General features: G+C 32.0%; 2 protein-coding genes and 2 non-coding genes across 4 annotated transcripts; 2 read left to right on the top strand and 2 right to left on the bottom strand.

Moving 5' to 3' along the window:
- Nucleotides 1–1,131: 1,131 nt before the first annotated feature.
- On the top strand, nt 1,132–1,213 carry TRNAS-GCU (transfer RNA serine (anticodon GCU)). Its single transcript has one exon. It is a non-coding gene; the product is annotated as a tRNA-Ser (tRNA).
- Nucleotides 1,214–2,018: 805 nt separating this feature from the next.
- On the bottom strand, nt 2,019–4,876 carry LOC105173683 (RING-box protein 1a). The gene is made up of 5 exons (XM_011095531.3): nt 4,610–4,876; nt 4,425–4,475; nt 4,291–4,350; nt 2,479–2,550; nt 2,019–2,394 (listed from the first exon to the last, which is right to left on the bottom strand). Exons 1-5 carry the CDS (start codon nt 4,764–4,766, stop codon nt 2,357–2,359), a joined length of 378 nt encoding a protein of 125 aa, XP_011093833.1. The 5' UTR covers nt 4,767–4,876; the 3' UTR covers nt 2,019–2,356.
- Nucleotides 4,877–7,230: 2,354 nt separating this feature from the next.
- LOC105173830 (serine/threonine-protein kinase RIPK) lies at nt 7,231–10,243 on the bottom strand. The gene is made up of 5 exons (XM_011095710.3): nt 9,663–10,243; nt 9,414–9,549; nt 8,354–8,490; nt 8,142–8,265; nt 7,231–7,956 (listed from the first exon to the last, which is right to left on the bottom strand). The coding sequence occupies exons 1-5, from the start codon at nt 10,059–10,061 to the stop codon at nt 7,430–7,432; spliced, it is 1,323 nt and encodes a 440-aa protein (XP_011094012.2). The 5' UTR covers nt 10,062–10,243; the 3' UTR covers nt 7,231–7,429.
- A 7,861-nt stretch (nt 10,244–18,104) lies between these two features.
- On the top strand, nt 18,105–18,211 carry LOC148785098 (U6 spliceosomal RNA). Its single transcript, XR_016062965.1, has one exon. It is a non-coding gene; the product is annotated as a U6 spliceosomal RNA (small nuclear RNA).
- The last annotated feature ends 2,204 nt before the right edge of the window (nt 18,212–20,415 follow it).

The raw sequence follows: 20,415 nt of genomic DNA, 5'->3' as shown, positions 1-20,415 counted from the left end.
AAAAAACAAATGCAGAGATATTTTTGTGAATAGACTATAGATAAAAATATCGGTCAGCATTATATAATGTTAGGAAATATTTTGAAAAGCTTATAAATTGCTTTTAAACGGAGTATTGAAATTTGTTACAGACTTACCAAAAATAAAAATAAAAAATGCAAATGATTAAATCCTGCAATTGGGGGGTCATGTGATGTTTCATAGCTGTTCATGAATGGGGGCTCAAAATCATTAAGAAGAATCAAATATCAAATCCATTCACTAGAAATGGCCATTTGGACCTAACTATATATATGTGTGTGTGTGTGTGCAACAAAGACATGAAAGCCCTTTGGGGAATAGTTCCAGGCAAAAGGTATATATATATTAAAGGCAAGCGATGATGGGAATGGTCCCAAGCAATAATGATTGTGTGTGTGTGTGTGCGTGAAATGTTAATAAAGGGATGGAAAAAATAATAGTGAAGAGTAGTAGTAGGATAATATTTGAAATTGGAAGGTTACCATCCACATGATTTGTTGGGGTCAGAATTGGAAGTGGTGCTTATTGTTGTTGTTATGGTAATAATTGGTATTCAAGTTATGTATTTTTATTTTTGATTTTATTGATTATAAAATTTTTATTTTTAATTTTGTAACTTCTAAAAAATAAAAATTTTAATCATGTGGCACATTTTCATTAGGTTTGTTAACAGAAAATATTGTGTGTCATGTTAGGATCTTTATACTTTTGGTCTCGTTGGATAGAGAATTCTTGGTCCTATAAATAAATAACACTCTTTGTCTCATGCACTTAACGATCATGTGGTGTTTCTCGTAAAGTATTTAATGGAAAAGTACAATTGAATTGAAAGTGTTATATTTTTTAAAATTATGGAACTAAAAATGAGAATTTCATAATCAATAAAATAAAAAATAAAAAAATATATTATGAGACAAAAAATGTGTTTCCAATCTATCTGTGTATAGTGCTCCACTGGGCCACATCTGATTGTTGTATACAGAATGTGACAGACATGAAGATTACTATGAAATGGCCCAAATGGGATTCCATGATGTCATGGTGACCTGAACAATGATCATCATTCATAATCATATACAAATTTCTCATCTTCACGAGGTTATCAACAGCGTCGCTTTGGCCGAGTGGTTAAGGCGTGTGCCTGCTAAGTACATGGGGTTTCCCCGCGAGAGTTCGAATCTCTCAGGCGACGACGTTTCATTCTTTTTAAAATATCTGTTTTGGACGTTGTTCTTCCAGTGGTGTGGTCACTCTCTCTCCTCTTACTCCAAACCTACTCTTTTCATTGTTTGGCATCAGACCTCATTTCAAAAGCGCAAAGTAAAGAGGGCAAATGCCTTCCACAGATTCTTTAATACATATATTTAATTTAAGAATAGATAAAAATGTAATAATAATACTTGACATGATATGCAAAAAACTATTTAGTGGTAAAAAGGTACGCTAGAAATAACAAACTGAAGCGTCTCACAAAAATCAGAGTATTTATAAATGAGACATGAAGAAAAATTTATCGAGCAAGCATGACCCATCATACACTTTCTTTTTACTGAGTTCTTTTCTCTCTCAGAATCCCAGACAACTTCAAAACCATTACAACAAAACATTGGACAGTCGGTCTTTTGATGGTTAATGCTGAATCTGCTATTGCACAGTTCAAACAAGAACCATCCTTGAACCCGAGATTGTAGAAATATCGAATATACAACGTTGTCCCACCCAGCCAACTTGGATGGACAACAGAAGGACAAAATAAAATCGATGATAGGCTCAATTCTTATGTGCAAAGCCCCCGAAGTAAAACCCCTGATGTGTAACTGATAAATATCATGGTTTTATAGCATTATATTAAGTTAATAATGAAGGAAAATATTCTGTTTTCAAGTTACTCCAAGACATCATTTGATACTATCTTCAGTTTGCCAGATAAGTAATGTTTTAGTTTTCAATTAAAACACAAAGGGCTTTTGGCAAATTTAAGAACAAGTGACTCAAGGTTAATCAGTCTTGCCAATGGAAATCACAATAGTTGCACTAAAAAAGCCTCACTCGGCAATAACAGGTTACAAACTACATAACATTTGGCATCAACATTAGAAAAATTCTGAATAATGTTTCAGGCGTTGAGACAACAAATAACTGGTAAAGATGTCTCAATGATGCAGACGGATTCAAATCCTGAAATATACATATACATAAATATGTATTCAGGCTTTTCAGGTCTTCCGATATTTGCCTCAGTAGACAAATAGGAACTCCATAAAGCAGCAAAGTAATCTGTCCAACTATTTTCTTCACACAACGAGGATGCCTCATGTCTCTACCTCGAAAGATTCTAGTGACCATACTTCTGAAACTCCCATTCGCTGTTATCTGTAAAACTCATCAATGTCAGATATAAAAACCATATGATATTGAAACGATTGTAGTAACTCTACAACATGGAAGAACCCTTACCCAGAGGGCAAACTTGACGAGTCTTGAGCCACCTACTAATGCAATGGAAGTGGAAGGCATGGTTGCAAACTCCTATAGTAACAATTGCAGGAGAAAATCTCAATTAAAGAGAAATTATTTGCAGAACAAACACATGCACGAACAAACAGCTTTACAAATATGACCCACTAGAAAGATCGTATGGCAGATAGTACATAGTGAAGGCACCACTCAGACTCCTTTTTAAGCCTACAACTTTCTGAAAACTTCATCTCAGCTGGGACCAAAATTGTCATTGAAGCGTAGAACCTACCCTGTTTGCAATTTCATGCAGCAAAATCCATATTTTCTTTCTCATATTTTTTATCATCTGAAGAGCCTGCTCTTAAGCCAAGTTGTGCTAAAACTCCAAGGTGAGTTAACAAAAAAACTAAGATAGCTACTGACTTTTAAGATGGTGATCGGTAAGTTGCATAGTATTATGCAACAAAAGATACCTGAACAGTCATACAATACAATACATAGTTTCCAAATACTCACTAATGAAATCATCATTACCATCAAGCACCAAAAGTCAAAATGAAAGCTTATTTAGTTTAAGCAAACCATAGATTAGGTAAAAATTGTACACAAATCAGGAAGGTAATGAAAAATGGAAGTGATATCCCCGGAATAATAAGAGCACCCCACTAATAAGGGTTCACCAAGAGAGCTTAAGAGACCAGTGTGAAAATAGGTTCTATCAGTTCTCTGGCATACCAAAATATCTGTTGAGTTCCCATAACCTCCAGGAATCTATTAGCAGGAGGGTTCAACTAAAGAGGTTTCTACGGGAGACAAAATGTGAAAACAAAAGACAACATGCCTGAAACATCAAGTTTAGCACCTAATTTAGTGTCACAAGATTTACTTGTCAATTTCTAGCAAGAGGTGCAATAAGAACTATGAAGGTCACTAGTCAATAAGCAAGAATCAATCAAGAATCCTCGCTGGAAGCTGTGAGAGGTTTCAAACACAAACTCAGCTAATTGTGATCAATTTATGCATTAGTCGCATCAAGTTTTTATGCTTATTATTGAAAATGTTGTCGAGTGAATACATAGGGACAACCATTCTAATGTTGGCTGATACATTTCGTATATGGAACTTTTCGGACAATATTTCCAAGTTAATGTGAATTCCGAAAATTACTATCTACACATAGTTTGTAATATTCTTCAAGTGAATAAAAGTAAAACCAACAACAGAATATTAGAAAAGTTGGAAAGGCAATGGTAAAAAATATAGCTGAAGTTCGGAATTAAGTAGATAAAAGAGCACCTATTAGGTCTAACTTGTTTTGGGCTAAGGCCTCACTTATATCATCTTAGATATGAAGTTATCAGTATTGGTGAGAACAATCAAGTGAAAAAACATAAACATTAGTTTATTAATTATGGTTGCATATCACAATATAAAATAACTTAGGGAAAAAACTATATAGTTTATATTTAGTTTCCGGCACTGAAATTCCATTTATACAAGCAGAGGTCATTATGCACTTTGCCCAAAAGAGTAAAGGATTAACCATACTGCAGTTATTCACATGATTGACATTACAAATTTCCTGCAGAAAAATATTCCTCCTTATATATACAATATAAAAGAGCAGCTTTTCCTGATCCCAATACAGTGATACCTATATTAAGACTAGACGAGTGGCCAATACGATCCTAGCTTGACTTGAATTATATACAACCAAATCCAATCACATCAAAACCCAAACAACATATTATGGAAACAAAGCAATTAAAAGAATAAAAATATTATCAAGAATACAGCTTAGCAACATACCCCAGGCAACCGTGCACTCCTCGCTTGTTGCACTAGCTTGATTAGCCTGGCACTCAATGCCTAATTACAGTGTCGCAAAATCAAACAAACAAATTGAACCCAGAAAAAATAAATAAATAAGAAAAGAAACTTACAGAGATCCATGATATGGTTCCGGCAAATAGCACAATTATCGACCACAATATCTGCAGATTAAGAGTTAGGGCTAGGGTCTCAACCAATCATAGAAATCCCAACGCATTGGTACTCTCATATACGCATATTCACGTGTACGGAAGAAAAAGAGAAGTAGATACAAGATTGTAGCACATAATAATACCCCAAGCCCAGAGCGCGACGGCATTCCACTTCTTGATCTCGAATCGCTTCGCTTTCTTAGCTGATTGCGTCGCCGGCGGGGCCGGATTAGAAGGTCCAGCATCGGAGGAGACCTCTCCGGCGGGAACCATATTCACATCGGTGTCGAGCGATGCCATCTTCGGTTTGTCAAAGGAAACGGTTTTCGCGTGCTTCCCTGTTGTTGGAGCTGTGAATGAGTAGCAGCTCTGCCTCTGGGAGCTACAAAAGAGCAAAACAGTGAGTGATGAACAGTGAAACCAAATTGCTGTTTAAGGATTCGGCCTAGGCCCATTAGGCTCAGGCCCAAATCAATTTGGACTATGAGGGGTGATTCAAAGGATGCTTACATGAACTTATAATGGCCCATTTATTTTTTGGCATTTAAAAAGTCAACATGACATGACAACACTGTGATTCGAGATATGTGTTTCCAATAGACCTAGGCTGCAAAATTTGGACTAAACAAACAAGTTTTGAAAATATTGAAATAGTGTAAAACTAAAAATTAGCTCTTGGAAATAAAAACAAACACCACATTTAAGAGGGTGTTCGGCTAAAAAAAATTATAAGCTTATATATCTTATTAGATGTTTTTAGAGCTTATAAAATGTTATATCAGATTTTAAATCAAGCTCTTGAAGTATTTAGTTAAATAAGATGATAAAACTTATAAGATTCAATAATGAACAAATTATAATTAATGGAGATCTGGTGAAATATTAATAATAAAAATTTGTAATTATTTTGAAAGAGTTTGTTAAGATTTTAAAAAAATATGTTAAGAACTCTTTACCATTTACAAAGAACTTATACACTCATAGTATTTTATTTTTGGAGCTTATAAGCTTTCTAAAAGTTTTACCAAACTCTTTGTAACATCTTGTAAGATGTTTTGAGTTAAAAATTCCTTATTTTTCTCAAAAGAGCTTATAAACTCATAGTATCTTATTTTTGGATTTTATTACACTAACAATAATAATTACTTTCTATATTATAATCAGTATTGCTTTAAAATCATAATAAATTAATATTATCTACCAAAGTTAAATAAAATTGATGAAAAAATTTAAATTTTTATAAAATTAATTAATATTCGTCATAATTTTATTTATTACCAAAATATTTATTACAGTGTATAACTATAGCAAATACCGACTAATAGTCGTTACTATATGTTGACGCAATCACCCTCTAAGTTGAATGAAACTAAGGCTAAGGGACCCAACCCAGCTCTAATGTTCATTTCTTAATTATATTTGGATTGACGGCCGGTTCTTTCTATCATTGACTTTGTTTAAGATATCATCTCATTTTCACCAAAAAAAATAAGATGAAATGGGTCTGGTTGAGTGAGTTTCTTTCTTTCTTTCTTTTTTTTTTTTTTAAGTATGTGATTGATTGTGAGATAAAAGTGTAATAATAATAGTTAACGTGATGTATAAAATGTCTTAGGTAAAAAACAAAATGAAATGATTATAATTGAAATTATCCCAGCAGTAATTCTTTGAATTAATTCGGATAAATTATAAATTCAAAAAATTTCAAATACTTTACCTCTAAATCTAAATTATGTTTCGCATTGATGTATTTCAAATTCTTCAAATATGAAGTCATTTGATATCATTCTCCGTATCCTTCCATCAAATTTAAATATTATATCAATCCAACTGTCGTCTTACACAGAATTGCGAGTCTTATCAAGTAAAATCTTGTAACTCGAACATTAGACAATCAAATCTTATCAAGAAAAAATTTAGGTTATTAAAAAGGGAAAATTACAACGAGTTCCCCTTAGATCTGACATGATTATAAATACACTTTATTGTTTGAAAAATTCTAAATGCTTTCTTAGTGTTTGATGAAATCATATAATCTTTGGATGGAGGTTTAGAATTATCAATTATGTCCTTGTCGTATATTTTTCTTTTTCAAAAAAAATATATAACTTTATAAAAGTATCAGACGAGGTGGATGGAAAAATTATAAAAAGATTATCCGATTGGCCCAAAAAGTATTTTTTTTTTCAAAAATAAGTCCATAAAGACATTTTAGTCCGTTCACTATAAATAATAGATGAAAGCCTAATGGAGACCAATAGATTGATTAGTTATTGACCAATTATTAAAATCAGATGTGCTGATAATTTTTCAAATAATAAAAAAAAATACTTTAAATAATTATACCAAACATCAAGAATCTCGTTGTAATTTACCCGTTTAAAAATCGCAAAAGAAATGTGATGTTGGAGACGATGATCTCGTTTCTTACATTTGCTATAGGCCTGCCTGATTAACAAGTATATATATATTGTTCTTCCAGCACAAGATATACTTCTTTAATGGTAGTGATGAATTTTTGTTTGTGCTTGGTTCAGTACTGAATTGTGACTCCCACAAAAGTCAAAAATACCAAACTTGGGAATACTTTATTTGATCTCCAGCTTCTGGAGATCACTTAAGAAAATAAAGAATTTTCTTGGTGGGATTTTGTGCTATTTGCTTAGCTGTATAATCTGTATGTATTATACACTATAATTCTTGAATGTTCAGTTCTTGTTCACACATCAAAGTTTGAAAAAAATTAATCAATCATTCCTGCTCATGATCAATGGATTCTCTGTTTATGATTCGTTCCAATTACAGTTGAAAAAAGAAAGACAAATGTGTATATGAACCAAAACCGAAACGAAACCAAAAAATGCGCCTATAGCGAAACGTTGTCGCTCTACACGACCAGAACCAATGCTGGTCGAATCTTTGTGTGTGTATATACAGCAGTTTGGATTTACAGTTTTATCCGTTTATGCCCTCTTCAATCCGTGGTGCACCGGTGAATTCAGAGCGTTTTCTGTGAAAGAGTGTGGGGATTTTGGAGATTTGGCCCGGTGCTTATGGCCCTCATGGAGTCTATGCCTCTGGTGGTACTGACCGTTGCTCTCTTTTCTAGATTCCCTTGAAAATTCCTTCTGCGAATCGCTGTCTGTTGAAACTGCAAACACGAATGTGCCTACTTGAATGTCGTTAAGGTCCTTCAAGGGCTCCAAGACTTTGATCACTTCATTCATCGTCGGCCTGAGTTTAGGCCGATGGCTTAAGCATTGATATGCCAATGCTGCTGCATTTTGAGCCCCTATTTCAGGGTATTGGCCCTCAAGTCTTGGATCCATTACCCGGCTCAGCTTCCGGGGATTCTTCAGCATCGGCCTCGCCCACTCCACAAGGTTCTGCTCTCTGTGGGGACGGCTCTTGTCTACTGATTTTCGGCCCGTTAGAAGCTCCAAGAGTACCACTCCAAAGCTGTATACATCGCTTGCCGCTGTCAAATGCCCTGCACAATGCATTTGATCATGTTAAATAAGAAGGAAATTGCACTTTACCCCCTGTAAAAACGCTAATAAAATAAAGCCACCTAAACAAAGACAATGCGACCCTTCAACCTTTAAAAAAAAAGTCTTTTCTTTTCTCACAAGTACTTGATCAAAATCTAAATTTCACGAGTATTATAAAATTCACCTGTCATGACGTACTCGGGTGCAGCATAACCATGCGTGCCCATAACTCGTGTGGAGACGTGCGTGTCGTCTCCTTCTGGGCCGTCTTTAGCTAGGCCAAAGTCGGACAGCTTGGCCGTGTAATCCTGAAAACAAGTAGAGAAGAGTTAAGACTTACACAAAACTAACAGTCAGAGATGGAGATGAAGTGGACGGACACATATAGACATTTACCGAGTCGAGCAGAATGTTTGAACCCTTAAAATCGCGATATATTACAGGCTTTTCAGCTTCGTGGAGGAATGCAAGCCCTTTCGCTGCTCCAAGAGCAATCTTCATCCTTGCTGCCCATGGAAGTGAAACTGAAAATCCTGTGTCCAATAAGAAAAAGCTACTATATCAGTTGAATTATCTTAAGATATAGAGCCATCGATCCCATGGTCAAATTTAACAGGGAAAAAGGTAATTTTAGTCGCGTAAATTATGGGTCATAGTTTTGATTGTATTCAAATTAAATCGTATTTTAATTTTATTCGAACAAAATTCACATTTTGATCACAATTCAGGTATTGACATGACTGATGATAGAAAATTTTCAGACCAAATTAACCGAGCAGGTTTAGATTTATTATCCCTTATGTTACTAGACTAAACTTATACTTTTTGCGATTTAACAAGCTTCCAAATGGTGGTACCATTTGCGCCAATCAAAACTCACGACTTTGTTTGAAATTCGTTGGCAGTGGTCAATTCATTCACCAAGAAATTATTAAAATCGATTTGTTCAAAGTGACAGTTTCACATACAGATTAATACCAAGTCTTTGTCTTGCCAAGATTCTAGTTTTTTGTTTAACAAAGTTGTTGACTACAAAAAAGTGGCACATCGAATGTCAACTTCCGACCAGAAACACAACCAATTTGACTTTTTTCAAACACTTTTTATATTAAATATTTAAACTCCTCAGACAAGTTGATGCAATTGCATAGAAAAACAATTGCTTTCGTGATAACAACTCCACACAGATGCACTGATTTTTATTTTTTAAAATCTTTTTATATAAAAATTGCTTCAATCATTTCATTTAAAGAAAAGAACATTACCCACCGTTTGTATATATTAAACGAAATAAAAAATTCAAATCGACTACTCCAAAACATGTATTTTTTTTACATATCAACGGCCCTGATAATTATACCAGTTGAGAAGCCACGTCGTGAGAATAGCTACCGTAATTTGTAAGAATCTGATGTTTGAAAGGCGTAACATAGGATGATGGATGAGAGAGACTTACTTCTGAAGAGCTGATTTTCGAGGCTGCCTCTGGGCATGTATTCATATACCAGAAGCCTGTGTTCTTCTTCGCAACAGTACCCAATCAGCTTCACCAAATGCGCGTGTCTTAATTGACCAAGAAATATCACTTCCGTCTGTTGTTGATTCAAGAAATCCGACATAAGAAAAACAAGAGTGATCAGTTATATATATTACATGATCAATTTTAATGTAAGAAAAGCAGAAAAAAGAGATGATCGATCCTTACCAGCCATTCTCTGTGCCCTTGTGAGCCATCCAAATCCAGGAGCTTGACAGCGACGGGCTGAGCCTTCAACCCGGGTCTGAGCTTGTCGTCAATGAATCCCTTGTGAACAGGCCCGAACCCACCTTCTCCTAAAAAGTTAGAGGACGAAAAGTGCTGAGTTATCACCTTCAGCTCCTGGAGAGTAAAAACATGCAGATTGGAACCTGCCAAAGAAATGGACAGATCCTCAGAAAGGGTTGAACTGCTCAAGTCGGACAACGAAATCCTCGGGATGGAAGATGATTGGTTCGATACGGGCTTCTTCTGGTCCGGGATCGGGATCGGGCCGGGCCCGGGACCGTCGGCCCTGAAACAGTTGGGAAAGTATTGCTGCCATCTCATCTTCTTCTTGACCGCCATGGGGGTTTTGTGTGTGGATGAGAAAGTGTAATGGTTTCGGAGAGGTTCACGTGGAGAGAAAATGAGAGTGTAAGAATGTTCAAATGTGCAACTGCTCTATCTACCAGTTATGGAGATTGAGGTTTGCATCTCCTTTTATAAGACTTAGTATAATGATGATGCCCTCGGTTATTTATGCATACTAATCAAGCAATTATAACATATATATATATATTTAGAATGAGTACCCCTTCCTACCCAACATTATTTATTCCATTTGACTAACACGAAATACTTAATCCAAACTAAATTTCTTTTAAAAAGTTGAGTGGTTTAATAATAATGCGCTCGGAAAAGTGAAATTTTTTTCAGAAAATTAGATCTAGTTGAATCAAATCAATTAGATAATAAGTGTGATTTATTTGTCATGTGATTTATCACTTTTCTTCAACTGCATATCAATAATATAAACAAACGTGTCGCATTTATTATATAATTGGTTCAGGTCTTAATTATCGAACCTTTTACTGAAAAGGTGGATCATGAGAACTAATGGTCTAATGTCAATACTTTAATTTGAAATTGTTGCAAAGAGAGATAGGAACACTATGAGGAAACTGGGTATTTATCTGTATTATAAATGACTATATATACGACTTAAAAATCATGATAAATCAATACTCAACTAACGTGAAAACTTAAATTTTGACATCGATTAATCAACATTTGTCATAATTTTAACAATAGCCAAAATATTTGCCATAGATTTTAGCTGGTAAAAAGACTAATTTATATGAGCGAAATTACATTTTTTGTCCCTTAGGATAGGGGTTTTAATATATTTAATCGTCTTTACGAAATTTTCAAAATGGTTATAAAATTAAAAAAATTAGATATATTTAGTCCCGTAAATCCCATAAAACAGAATGCTAAACGTTTTCGTATTTTTTCAATTTTAAAAATCCCGTAAAACAGAGAACTAAATGTATTTAATCCTATGATACGGGATAAAAAGTATAATTTGGCGAATACTTGTATTTATATTTGGTAGGGCTGCTCACCCATTACCATGACCTTCTCAAAAGGTGGTTTGGACACTTTTATTTAAATATAAGTCTATATAGTGACTGTAGTGTTATTTTTGTGGTATTTAATATAAATAAATTGTTGTTAGGCCATTTCTCCTCCGTGTTTCTGCTACGCGGGATCTTTGATTGTTCAACACATTTATACAGCTAGCCTTTGAAAACACAGACCAAAACAACAAAGTACTGGCGTTCGTGTAACACTATGAGCTTAGTTCAGTAAACCAAAGACAAATTCTAACTCATAAAATAAAACATCGACCGGATGGTCTTTTTTCCCTTTCTGGTTTACCTGAAATTATATAATTGAAAAAAATTTATAAATAATTGCTTTCTATATAATTTGTGCGTGTATAATTAATTAGCATTCGCTTTGATTTTTACTCTATAGTAATTTAGAGGGTAGTATTTTTTGTCCTATAAGAATTGATTTTCGGACAAGTTAATCATGTAATTTTAAAATTTTGACAAGTTTTTTTTGGCCGAAAACCTACATATGACCTAATTAAATTGTAATTTTAGTCTTGTAACTTAGGGGCACTGGCATTTTTTACCCTGTACGAATCGACTTTCACTCAAGTTAATCTTGTAACTTTAAGTTTTGGCAGTTTTCGTCATTTTTCACCAAAAATCTATGCACGACTTTGCACATGACCTAATTAAATAGCAATTTTAATCTTGTAAAATAGGAGCAATGACATTTTTTATTTTGCAGATTCGATTTTTAAAATTTTTGACAATTTTAGTCGTTTTTGGCCGATAACCTACATATGACTTGCACATGATGACCTAATTAATTGTAATTTTATTTTTATAATTTAGGGGTGTTTTTAGTCCTACACGAATTGATTCAATTACAATTGCAATTTATTTGAGTCATATGCAAGTCACATGCAATATTCCAAGTAAATTGGCTAGAAAATGATTAAAATTGATGAAATTTGTAAGTTACATGATTAAACGACCAAAATTAATTTGTTTAGTATAAAAAATATCACCCCTAAAATTATAGGATTAAAACTGCACTTTTTTCACCCAATATGTACATTCTTCTCCAAATTTCATCCCTACTACGCATATACATACATATATATATATAGATATGCAATAGTTTCTGAAGAGTGTAGCAACACAAACTCAACCTCAAATGAATCGAAAGAAAAGCATAATTCCATATATTGGGAGTGTAGTTAACTTGTTTGACACACTTAATTTTAATTCAAATTAGAATTAAAATACATTGTTAGTGGGTGTCGAAATGAAGTAAAGAATCTTGGGCTGATTAGTCATAATTAATTAATGCTTAAATTCATAAATTATGTGCTGCTGTTGAACTCTGATCATCTTGCTCTATGTACTACTACCTACCTACTTCATTCAATTCTAATGCGTCCACCCTAAAATTAAAACTTTTGATTAATCTTAATTAGCTTTTTCCCCAAGTAATTAAACTATATATATATACTTTTGGGCTCAACACGCTAATTATTTGGTCGCATAAGGTTAGCAAAGGTCAAATGCTTAACTAACCTTAATTACTACTAATAATTCTTAGCCTGGAGAAGGCGAGGCCCCACGATCGAGAGTTCGTGAATTTAAATCCTATAAATATAGGTATTTTAATTTATGAATGTGTATGTGGTTCTTTTGTTTGCTTGGCATATTAAATATTGTCTTTAATTAGAGATATTAATGTATAGACGAAATTATATTTTTAATCCCATACGATAGAGGTTTAAATTTTTAGTCTTCTACGTTATGAAATTTTTAAAATAGTCCTAAAATTGGAAAAACTAAACACATTTAGTACTATATTTTATGGCATTTCAAAATAGTCCCAAAATTAAAAAAAAAAACATCAGTATATTTAATCCCATAAATCTCGTAAAGTAGAGGATTAAATGTGTCGAATTTTCTCAATTTTGACAAACCAATTTGAAAATCGATCCCATAAAATAGATGACTAAATGTGTTGAATTTTCTCAATTTTGAAATCATTTTGAAAATTTTTAATTAAAGCAGAGGATTAAAAATATTGAACCCGGTGTATTTTTGTCCAATATATATGTTTTTTTTTTTAAAAAAGAAAAACACACTAACCTTAATTATGAAGAGTACGTAAGAAGATGCTACATTTTCTTGCAAAGTTGCTCATCTTCTAGAACTTCCATCATACATCTCATTTACTCTATATGTATCATAAACCAAGAAATTTCCAAATCAAGAACGTAAAAAACATGTTAAGATCAAAGCATGCATGCATGTATATATGCACGGATGCATGCACTTGAACTCCATTAATTATTACTTCAATCATTAATCTGTGTATGATTGAGATATAGATGATATGGATGATTAACTGATGATGGATGAACAAGATATCTGGGTATGGGACCGGAAGGTAGTAGGTAAGGCATCATGCCAACATCTTGTTCTATTGTAGTCATATACTAATGTATGTATGTACACATACATGCATTCTGATCAGAAGCTTCTTCAACCATGCATGCATGGGAATAACTCATCCATCAACATGCCTTCGGAATTCAAAGGTCTGTAGTAGGTAGGAGGGCCCGGCCGGCATATATATGGTATATAATAAATGGTCGCCAAAAGGGGTATTATGGTAATTTTATTATCTAATATCCACAAATTTTCTTGATTCTTATCGTATATTTATATATAATTTAATTGTTTATTGGTCAACTGTACGTGTAACAGTATTTTTTTGTGGATAAATTATATTTTGTTATTTGAATTATACTCGTTTTTTATACTTTGGCATTTAATTTTTTTTTTTTGTCAACTTCTCATCTTAACTTTGCGAAATTTGTACTTTACCATATATGATCGTTTTTTACTGTTTTTTTTTTCCCCGAAAAACATCACATGCTGTGCATATGTGCAAACACGTTTCATAACCCTTAAATATCACATGTGCGTACTGCATGTAATGTTTTTTGACAAAAAACTTGATGGCAAAATAGTTATAAATGACAAAGTGCAAAATTTTATAAAGTTGAGATGGTATCAACACTAAAAAAAATTTAATCATCAAATTGTAAAAACGACTATAGTTGGAATGTAATTTATCATTTTTTTTTATTGAAAACTAAGAAAACCGCATAGGAAGAAGATGGGTTGATTTAGTTTTCTAGGGGCTTACAGGATAGCTACTTATGAAGACTTTCTACACGTAACTAATTAATTAATATTTAAATTAATGATTAGTTTGGTCATTTACCAGCTCGATTTTGATTTTTAGTGTTGGTTTATGCCGAATATATACCAGCATATTATTTTTATATATACATGTTTTTAATATATTAATTAATTATTTTAAACCACTTTTGTTGATTTAGTTACTTAAAATTAAAAAATAAATAAATAGTATAATTAATACATTTAATTTTTAATTTTTAACTATTTTTTATCTTTTTAATAAAAAGTTCAGTTTATTGGATACCAAACCAAAAATAATTCTCTAATTACCAAAATAGAACCAACTAATTCGACTCGATATCCGGTATAGTTTTTTTGTATTACCATATTTTTTATTTAATCACAAAACAACGCACACCTAAAAAAGAATGGTGTCTTAAAACTTATAAATCATTCGAAATTATTATTTGCAATTGATATAAAATGCGCGTTAATATTATAAAATTGAAATATCTAAATTGAAAAAAAAAAAAAAGGTATTATTTTATGTCAACAAATCTTATCATGTCGATGAATGCACGAGGAAAAAACACTTCTGTTTCTTTTCAATTGAAGGTACAAAGTTTAGGAAACGTGCCTACAGATAGAATTTAAAGTTTTAATTTATTTATTTATCCCAATTTTAATTTCATTAACTATATTTTCTTTTCTTGTATTTCAGTATTTGATATTGTCTTGCTCAAGACGATCTAGTGATACTTTCTAAGTTGTGTATTTTTATTAAATGAAATAAAATTTAGAACTCTTTATTTTATTTTTTTAACCAAAAAACATTTAATATACTGAAGTAATTAATTACTGGATAAAACTTTATTAGTTACACAACCTTAGTAATTAAGAAAGCTAACTAAACCAAAGTCACGAGTACTAAAACTAGTCAAGATCATGGTTGTCTTAATTTTGAACATCACAAAATGAGAAAAGTTTGGGAAACTTGATGGTTACACTAATGCAATTGCCCCCTTGTAAGATTTTAATGGGCAATCAGTATTTTATTTTTTTTATTTGATAAATTATAATGTACTTTTTTTAAAAAATTTATAATTATAAATATTTTTTTATTATGAAAAATTATAAACATATCTGGAATCAACGACCGTCTAACAAATTTATAGCGGGTTGTCATGGGAAAGTATTTATTAAATGGATGTTAATTTTAGAGGGTATTTGTAATTATGATAAGTCTCAAGAGAGCTCGATGTAATTTACCCTTTTTTTATGTGTATGATGTCTGTTTTGATCCCACTTTTTAGGATAAAGAATATTTTGCCTTTTGAACTATGAACGATATTTTTTGTATTTTGCCATCTAATTCTTTTTTTTGTTTTAATTTGTTATACCAACTACACGAGTTTTACAATTTATCACCTCAGACCTCTTTCCCTTGCAATTTTCCACCAAAAAATAATCACCTGCAGCGCATTTTGCCATATAATTTTTTTTTTGTTTCAATTTTGATCAAGCTCGAAATAAGCAATCGCTACTGTAGACCGTACCCGGCCACGTATCCTCACTTGACCTAGTGTTTGGGCCCTAAGAATAAAAATACGAACATAAAGCTCGTTGGGTGGATCCCTGACTATGACCCTCCGACGCTCAAGTTAGGTTGATCGAGGTAAAAATGTGCGAACTCAAATAGTAGATCGCAAGTAAATAGATAATAGTTACCTCTGAAAATGACGCGTCGGGGTATTTATAGTTCCATGTGTGTACGGTGAGTTGGGCCACGCGTCATCATCTGGGCGCTCGCGTCTCCCATCGAACGGTTATCGTCATGTCAGGTCTTTGATTTTGCGGGGCGGGTTCAGTCCGCTCCGTTTCAGCAGAAGACGGGTCATACATGATAAAATTTCTGAACTGCCCCTCGTTAAGGATATTTTTGTCAAATTGGGGTTTCCCCATCAAATTATCATACCAACTACTTTTACAATTTATCACCTCATACCTCTTGGCCATTTGGATTAGTTAACTTATGGATTACACACGCACATATGGATTAGATAACTTGATGAATACACAATAGCCCACTTGGCCATTTGTCAAGACTTCATAAAAAGTCTTGAAAAAGACAATTGAATTTATTTCAAGTTTAAACAAAATTCTAATGTTAATCTTCTGTCAAATTATACTTTTTGTTTATAGGGCTGAAGTTCAATATTTTTAGTAATTTATTCTATAATTTTTTAAAATGGTATTAGAAATAGGAAAATTTTAATAAATTAAAATTTTAAAATGATTCCAAAATTGAGAAACTCAGCATATTTAGTCCCATATTCAAGTTTCCATAGAAAAAAATATAGACGGCAAGAATACATGCATGCGCTTGTCCGTTAGCTTCGTTCTCAAACAACTGATGGGCACACGCATTGTATATGTCTTAATTTTTCGTCTATTAATTTTTGGACCATTTTGAATATCTTGTCAGGGAGATGAGTAAATATGTCATCTTTTTTATTTAGGGATTATTTTGAAAATTTCGTAAAACAGAAGACTAGAAGTATTGAACCCCCTACCCTATGGGACTGAAAGTGTAATTTAGTTGTTGATCTTTCCATTTCTTAATATGTGTAGTTATGTTGAAATTTATCAGTGATGTCTTATCCTAATAATTAAAGTCGAATGTTCACAAATTAGTTCAAACCTTAGGTTTGAGTCCCACCAGACGTGCAAATCATTGTTTCATTTAATGTGAATTTACTGTAATTTATTTATCAATTTATTGTAATCCAAATTTACTGGTCGAATCGATGTATTGATAAGTTGTACAGGATATTTGTAAAAAAAAACAAAAAAAAGACCAAAAAGTTACATTGAAATTTATAATTAAACATAGTCGAATTTCTGGTTGCAAAAAGGTCAAACAAATTAGGATGAAGATTTAAATCAAACTGCAACTACCTTTCACCTTAAAATTCTCAGTGGAGTTTAACCAAACCGCTTACAATTCCCTTCAAAATTAAAAAGAAAATTTGAATAAGTGAAGTCGCATGTTGACCGCAATCAAAACCTTAGCAGCTGATAATAGAAGAAGTCGTCAGTGCGTCTTTAATTGTCGCGGCGTTTTACTGAATCACGGAAATTTACATATATGTAACTCAGAAAATTATTGTTTTCATACTATTGATGGATCATTTTATTTCCATTTGGATATATACGGCCCAGTCGCCATTCATTATTTTGAGTGAAACGATATACAAATAAAAAATAATATTAATGATAAAATATTAATTAATTTTGAAATTCTTTTGACAGATATATATTTCCTTTGATGTTATTACGATAAAATTATTAATTAACGACAAGAAATATGAATTTTTATCATGGTCATTCGTCGCGACCAACAGTGAAAAACCCTAATGAATACTTATTCACTGCAGCGATTCAATGTCTGTTAGTCATTATTTTTACTATGGGTAAAACTAAAAAATTAAAAATTATGGTAAATCCTCTGATCATAGCTAATAACCCAAGATAAATACCTTGAATGTCGACTATGACAAATGGTGACTAATCGTGGTCAGAACTTAAATTTTCACGTTGGTTTATTTCACTGCACATAGATAATAGTATCTGATGCTCATTGGAGTCCAACAACATCATAAAATGTCGAAGAATCAGTTGAGGATTCTAATATTTTTTTGAGGACTAACCTGCAAAATAGAGACTAGCACTCTGACATTTAAGTGACTAGTGGTTTTAGTGAAGATTAAAGCAAAAATATATAGAAAATATACGAAAATCAGTTGAGTTAAGAGTTATTTCATTCTTCGGGGACATCCGATAAAATTGGAACGATACAGATAAGATTAGCATGGTCCCTGCGCAAGAATGACACGCATAAATCGAAAAATAATATTCAAAATTCCAAATCAAATAATTAGGACCTCAATTTTATCATTCGAAGTTACGTCCTAGATTATAATGCACGACTGTTTGAGTGTTCATTTACCACATTTTTTTGACATTAATTGCTTGACATGTAATGTACCAATGGTCCCTAGCCTCTTTTAACATTATAAACATTATATATATCGATTCAATTAATACATTAATATATAAAAATAATTTATAATAATTTTTATTCAATCAAACAAATTACGATAACTCTTAATTCAATTAATACATCAATACGAATGTAAATAAATTACAAATATTCATATAAAATGGAACAAATCGCTCGACATGTTATAGACCGAAAATAACATACATGCATACGAGCAAAAGAAAATTAAGGTTGGAATTCAACCTGCATTTTTAATTTAACCACGTTTTTTTCCCAATAATTGTCGCTAAAGAAGCCTTAATTGACTTAAATTACAAGAAAGTGGTAACGTTGTACATTTACCATTGTCTTAAAACCCATAGTTTGTTCTCAGAAGCTTCGTAATTAATCACATTCAAAATGTTAATTAAATTAGTTAATTAACCCGTGATCCTACATAATTTCAGCACTATAAGTATAGTATAAAAAATGAATTATTTTTTTATATATCATACATTTCTAACATTTAAAAACATGGTAATACATCACTATAAATAAAATAAATACAAAAATTTAAATGATATTGACTATAATTACTCAATATTTGCCATTGTTCCTATCTATAAAATTAGAACAAATGTTCTGGTCCCGCACGTAGAAAAAATTGCTATTTAATTAAATTATGATTAATTATTAATTAGTATTCATCATGATTAATTACTTTTAAAGCTAGTAATTGACAATCGCACAAAATCATATATAGTTATTCTATTTCAACAATCGATCCTGGACATGTCTCATGATTATGGACTGTATATGCTTTCCGCCATTTTCGAATTATTATTTGAAGTTTTAATAAAGTAAGATGAGATTTGGTATAATTGAGAAAATAATACCAAGTCAGTTTATCTACCAAAGACCACAATTGTATATTAGCACCAAAAACCTCATACGGAATTTCTACGCCGTATATACGAAAAAAATCTTTTCACAATTCAAGATCTTGATATATTATATGAGAAAACATTGAATTTTTTGCGTCATATGTTCGTTTTTTTTTTTAATATAATCCTATTTGCTATGATTTTTTTCACTATATTCCATAAATTGAAAAAAATTTCAATGTTAGTCCTCACGCACATTTTTCCATCCAATAACTAACGATAAATGCTAACGGCATCATTAAATATTGGATAGAGAATGTACGTGAGGACTAAAATTTTAAAAAAAACTAAAATAAAAGAACTTTTAATGTATGGGACCAAAAATACGATTTTTTGATTGAAAGACACCTATCCCTCTTCCGAGACGGATTCACATATGTATGTATGTGTTTATGTAAGCATGGGTGTATGTATGTGGACTGGGTCCAAAGTGTTTTGGTCTATGGAGAAATATAAAGTACATATGATGTGAATATTAGACCAATCCACTAAAACATTAGGGTTAAAATGATGGATGAGGAAGCAAGAATTGTAGTTCCAATTGGAAGATTTTCTCTTTCATATGTATGTATGTATATAGTGTAGTCCACCCATTTATACTTAGAAATTGGAAAATATCAGACACGTGATCTCATTTTTTGTGTGTATATCTATATATGCACCGATTCATTAATGATTCACCAAACAAGACCTTATCCTACAATTGGAAATTTTGTGTTGAGTGATATGATTTTCTGCTTCCTTGAACTGTCTGTTGATTTTGATGTGATTGGAATTATGTCATTTACATGTAACTATAAGTAATGCCAATATTTGCCGATAACGCAGAACGATAAGATTAAGGCGTCACAATTAATAAGTTTTGAGTTCGACTCTTATAAATATATTGTGTTTATTTTTATAATAATTTTTTTTTATCCATTTCAACGCATTTGTCGATGTGAATTATAAATGTATTGAATTAATTTTTGAATTTTTTTTGTTTTTTGATTTTTTACCAAAAGTTAGTTTTTGAAGTTGAATATATTGAATGATGTAACGCACCACATGCTCTTAAAATTAGAATCATATAACTAGGTATTTATACTTTCACAGGAAAAAAAAAACAGTCAATTATATGAAATATAAAAATAAAATACTGA

Source organism: Sesamum indicum, linkage group LG11, assembly GCF_026168435.1.
Source record: "Sesamum indicum cultivar Baizhima isolate 11 linkage group LG11, ASM2616843v1, whole genome shotgun sequence".
NCBI lineage: Eukaryota > Viridiplantae > Streptophyta > Magnoliopsida > Lamiales > Pedaliaceae > Sesamum > Sesamum indicum.
This window is presented reverse-complemented; position numbering and strand designations above follow the sequence as displayed.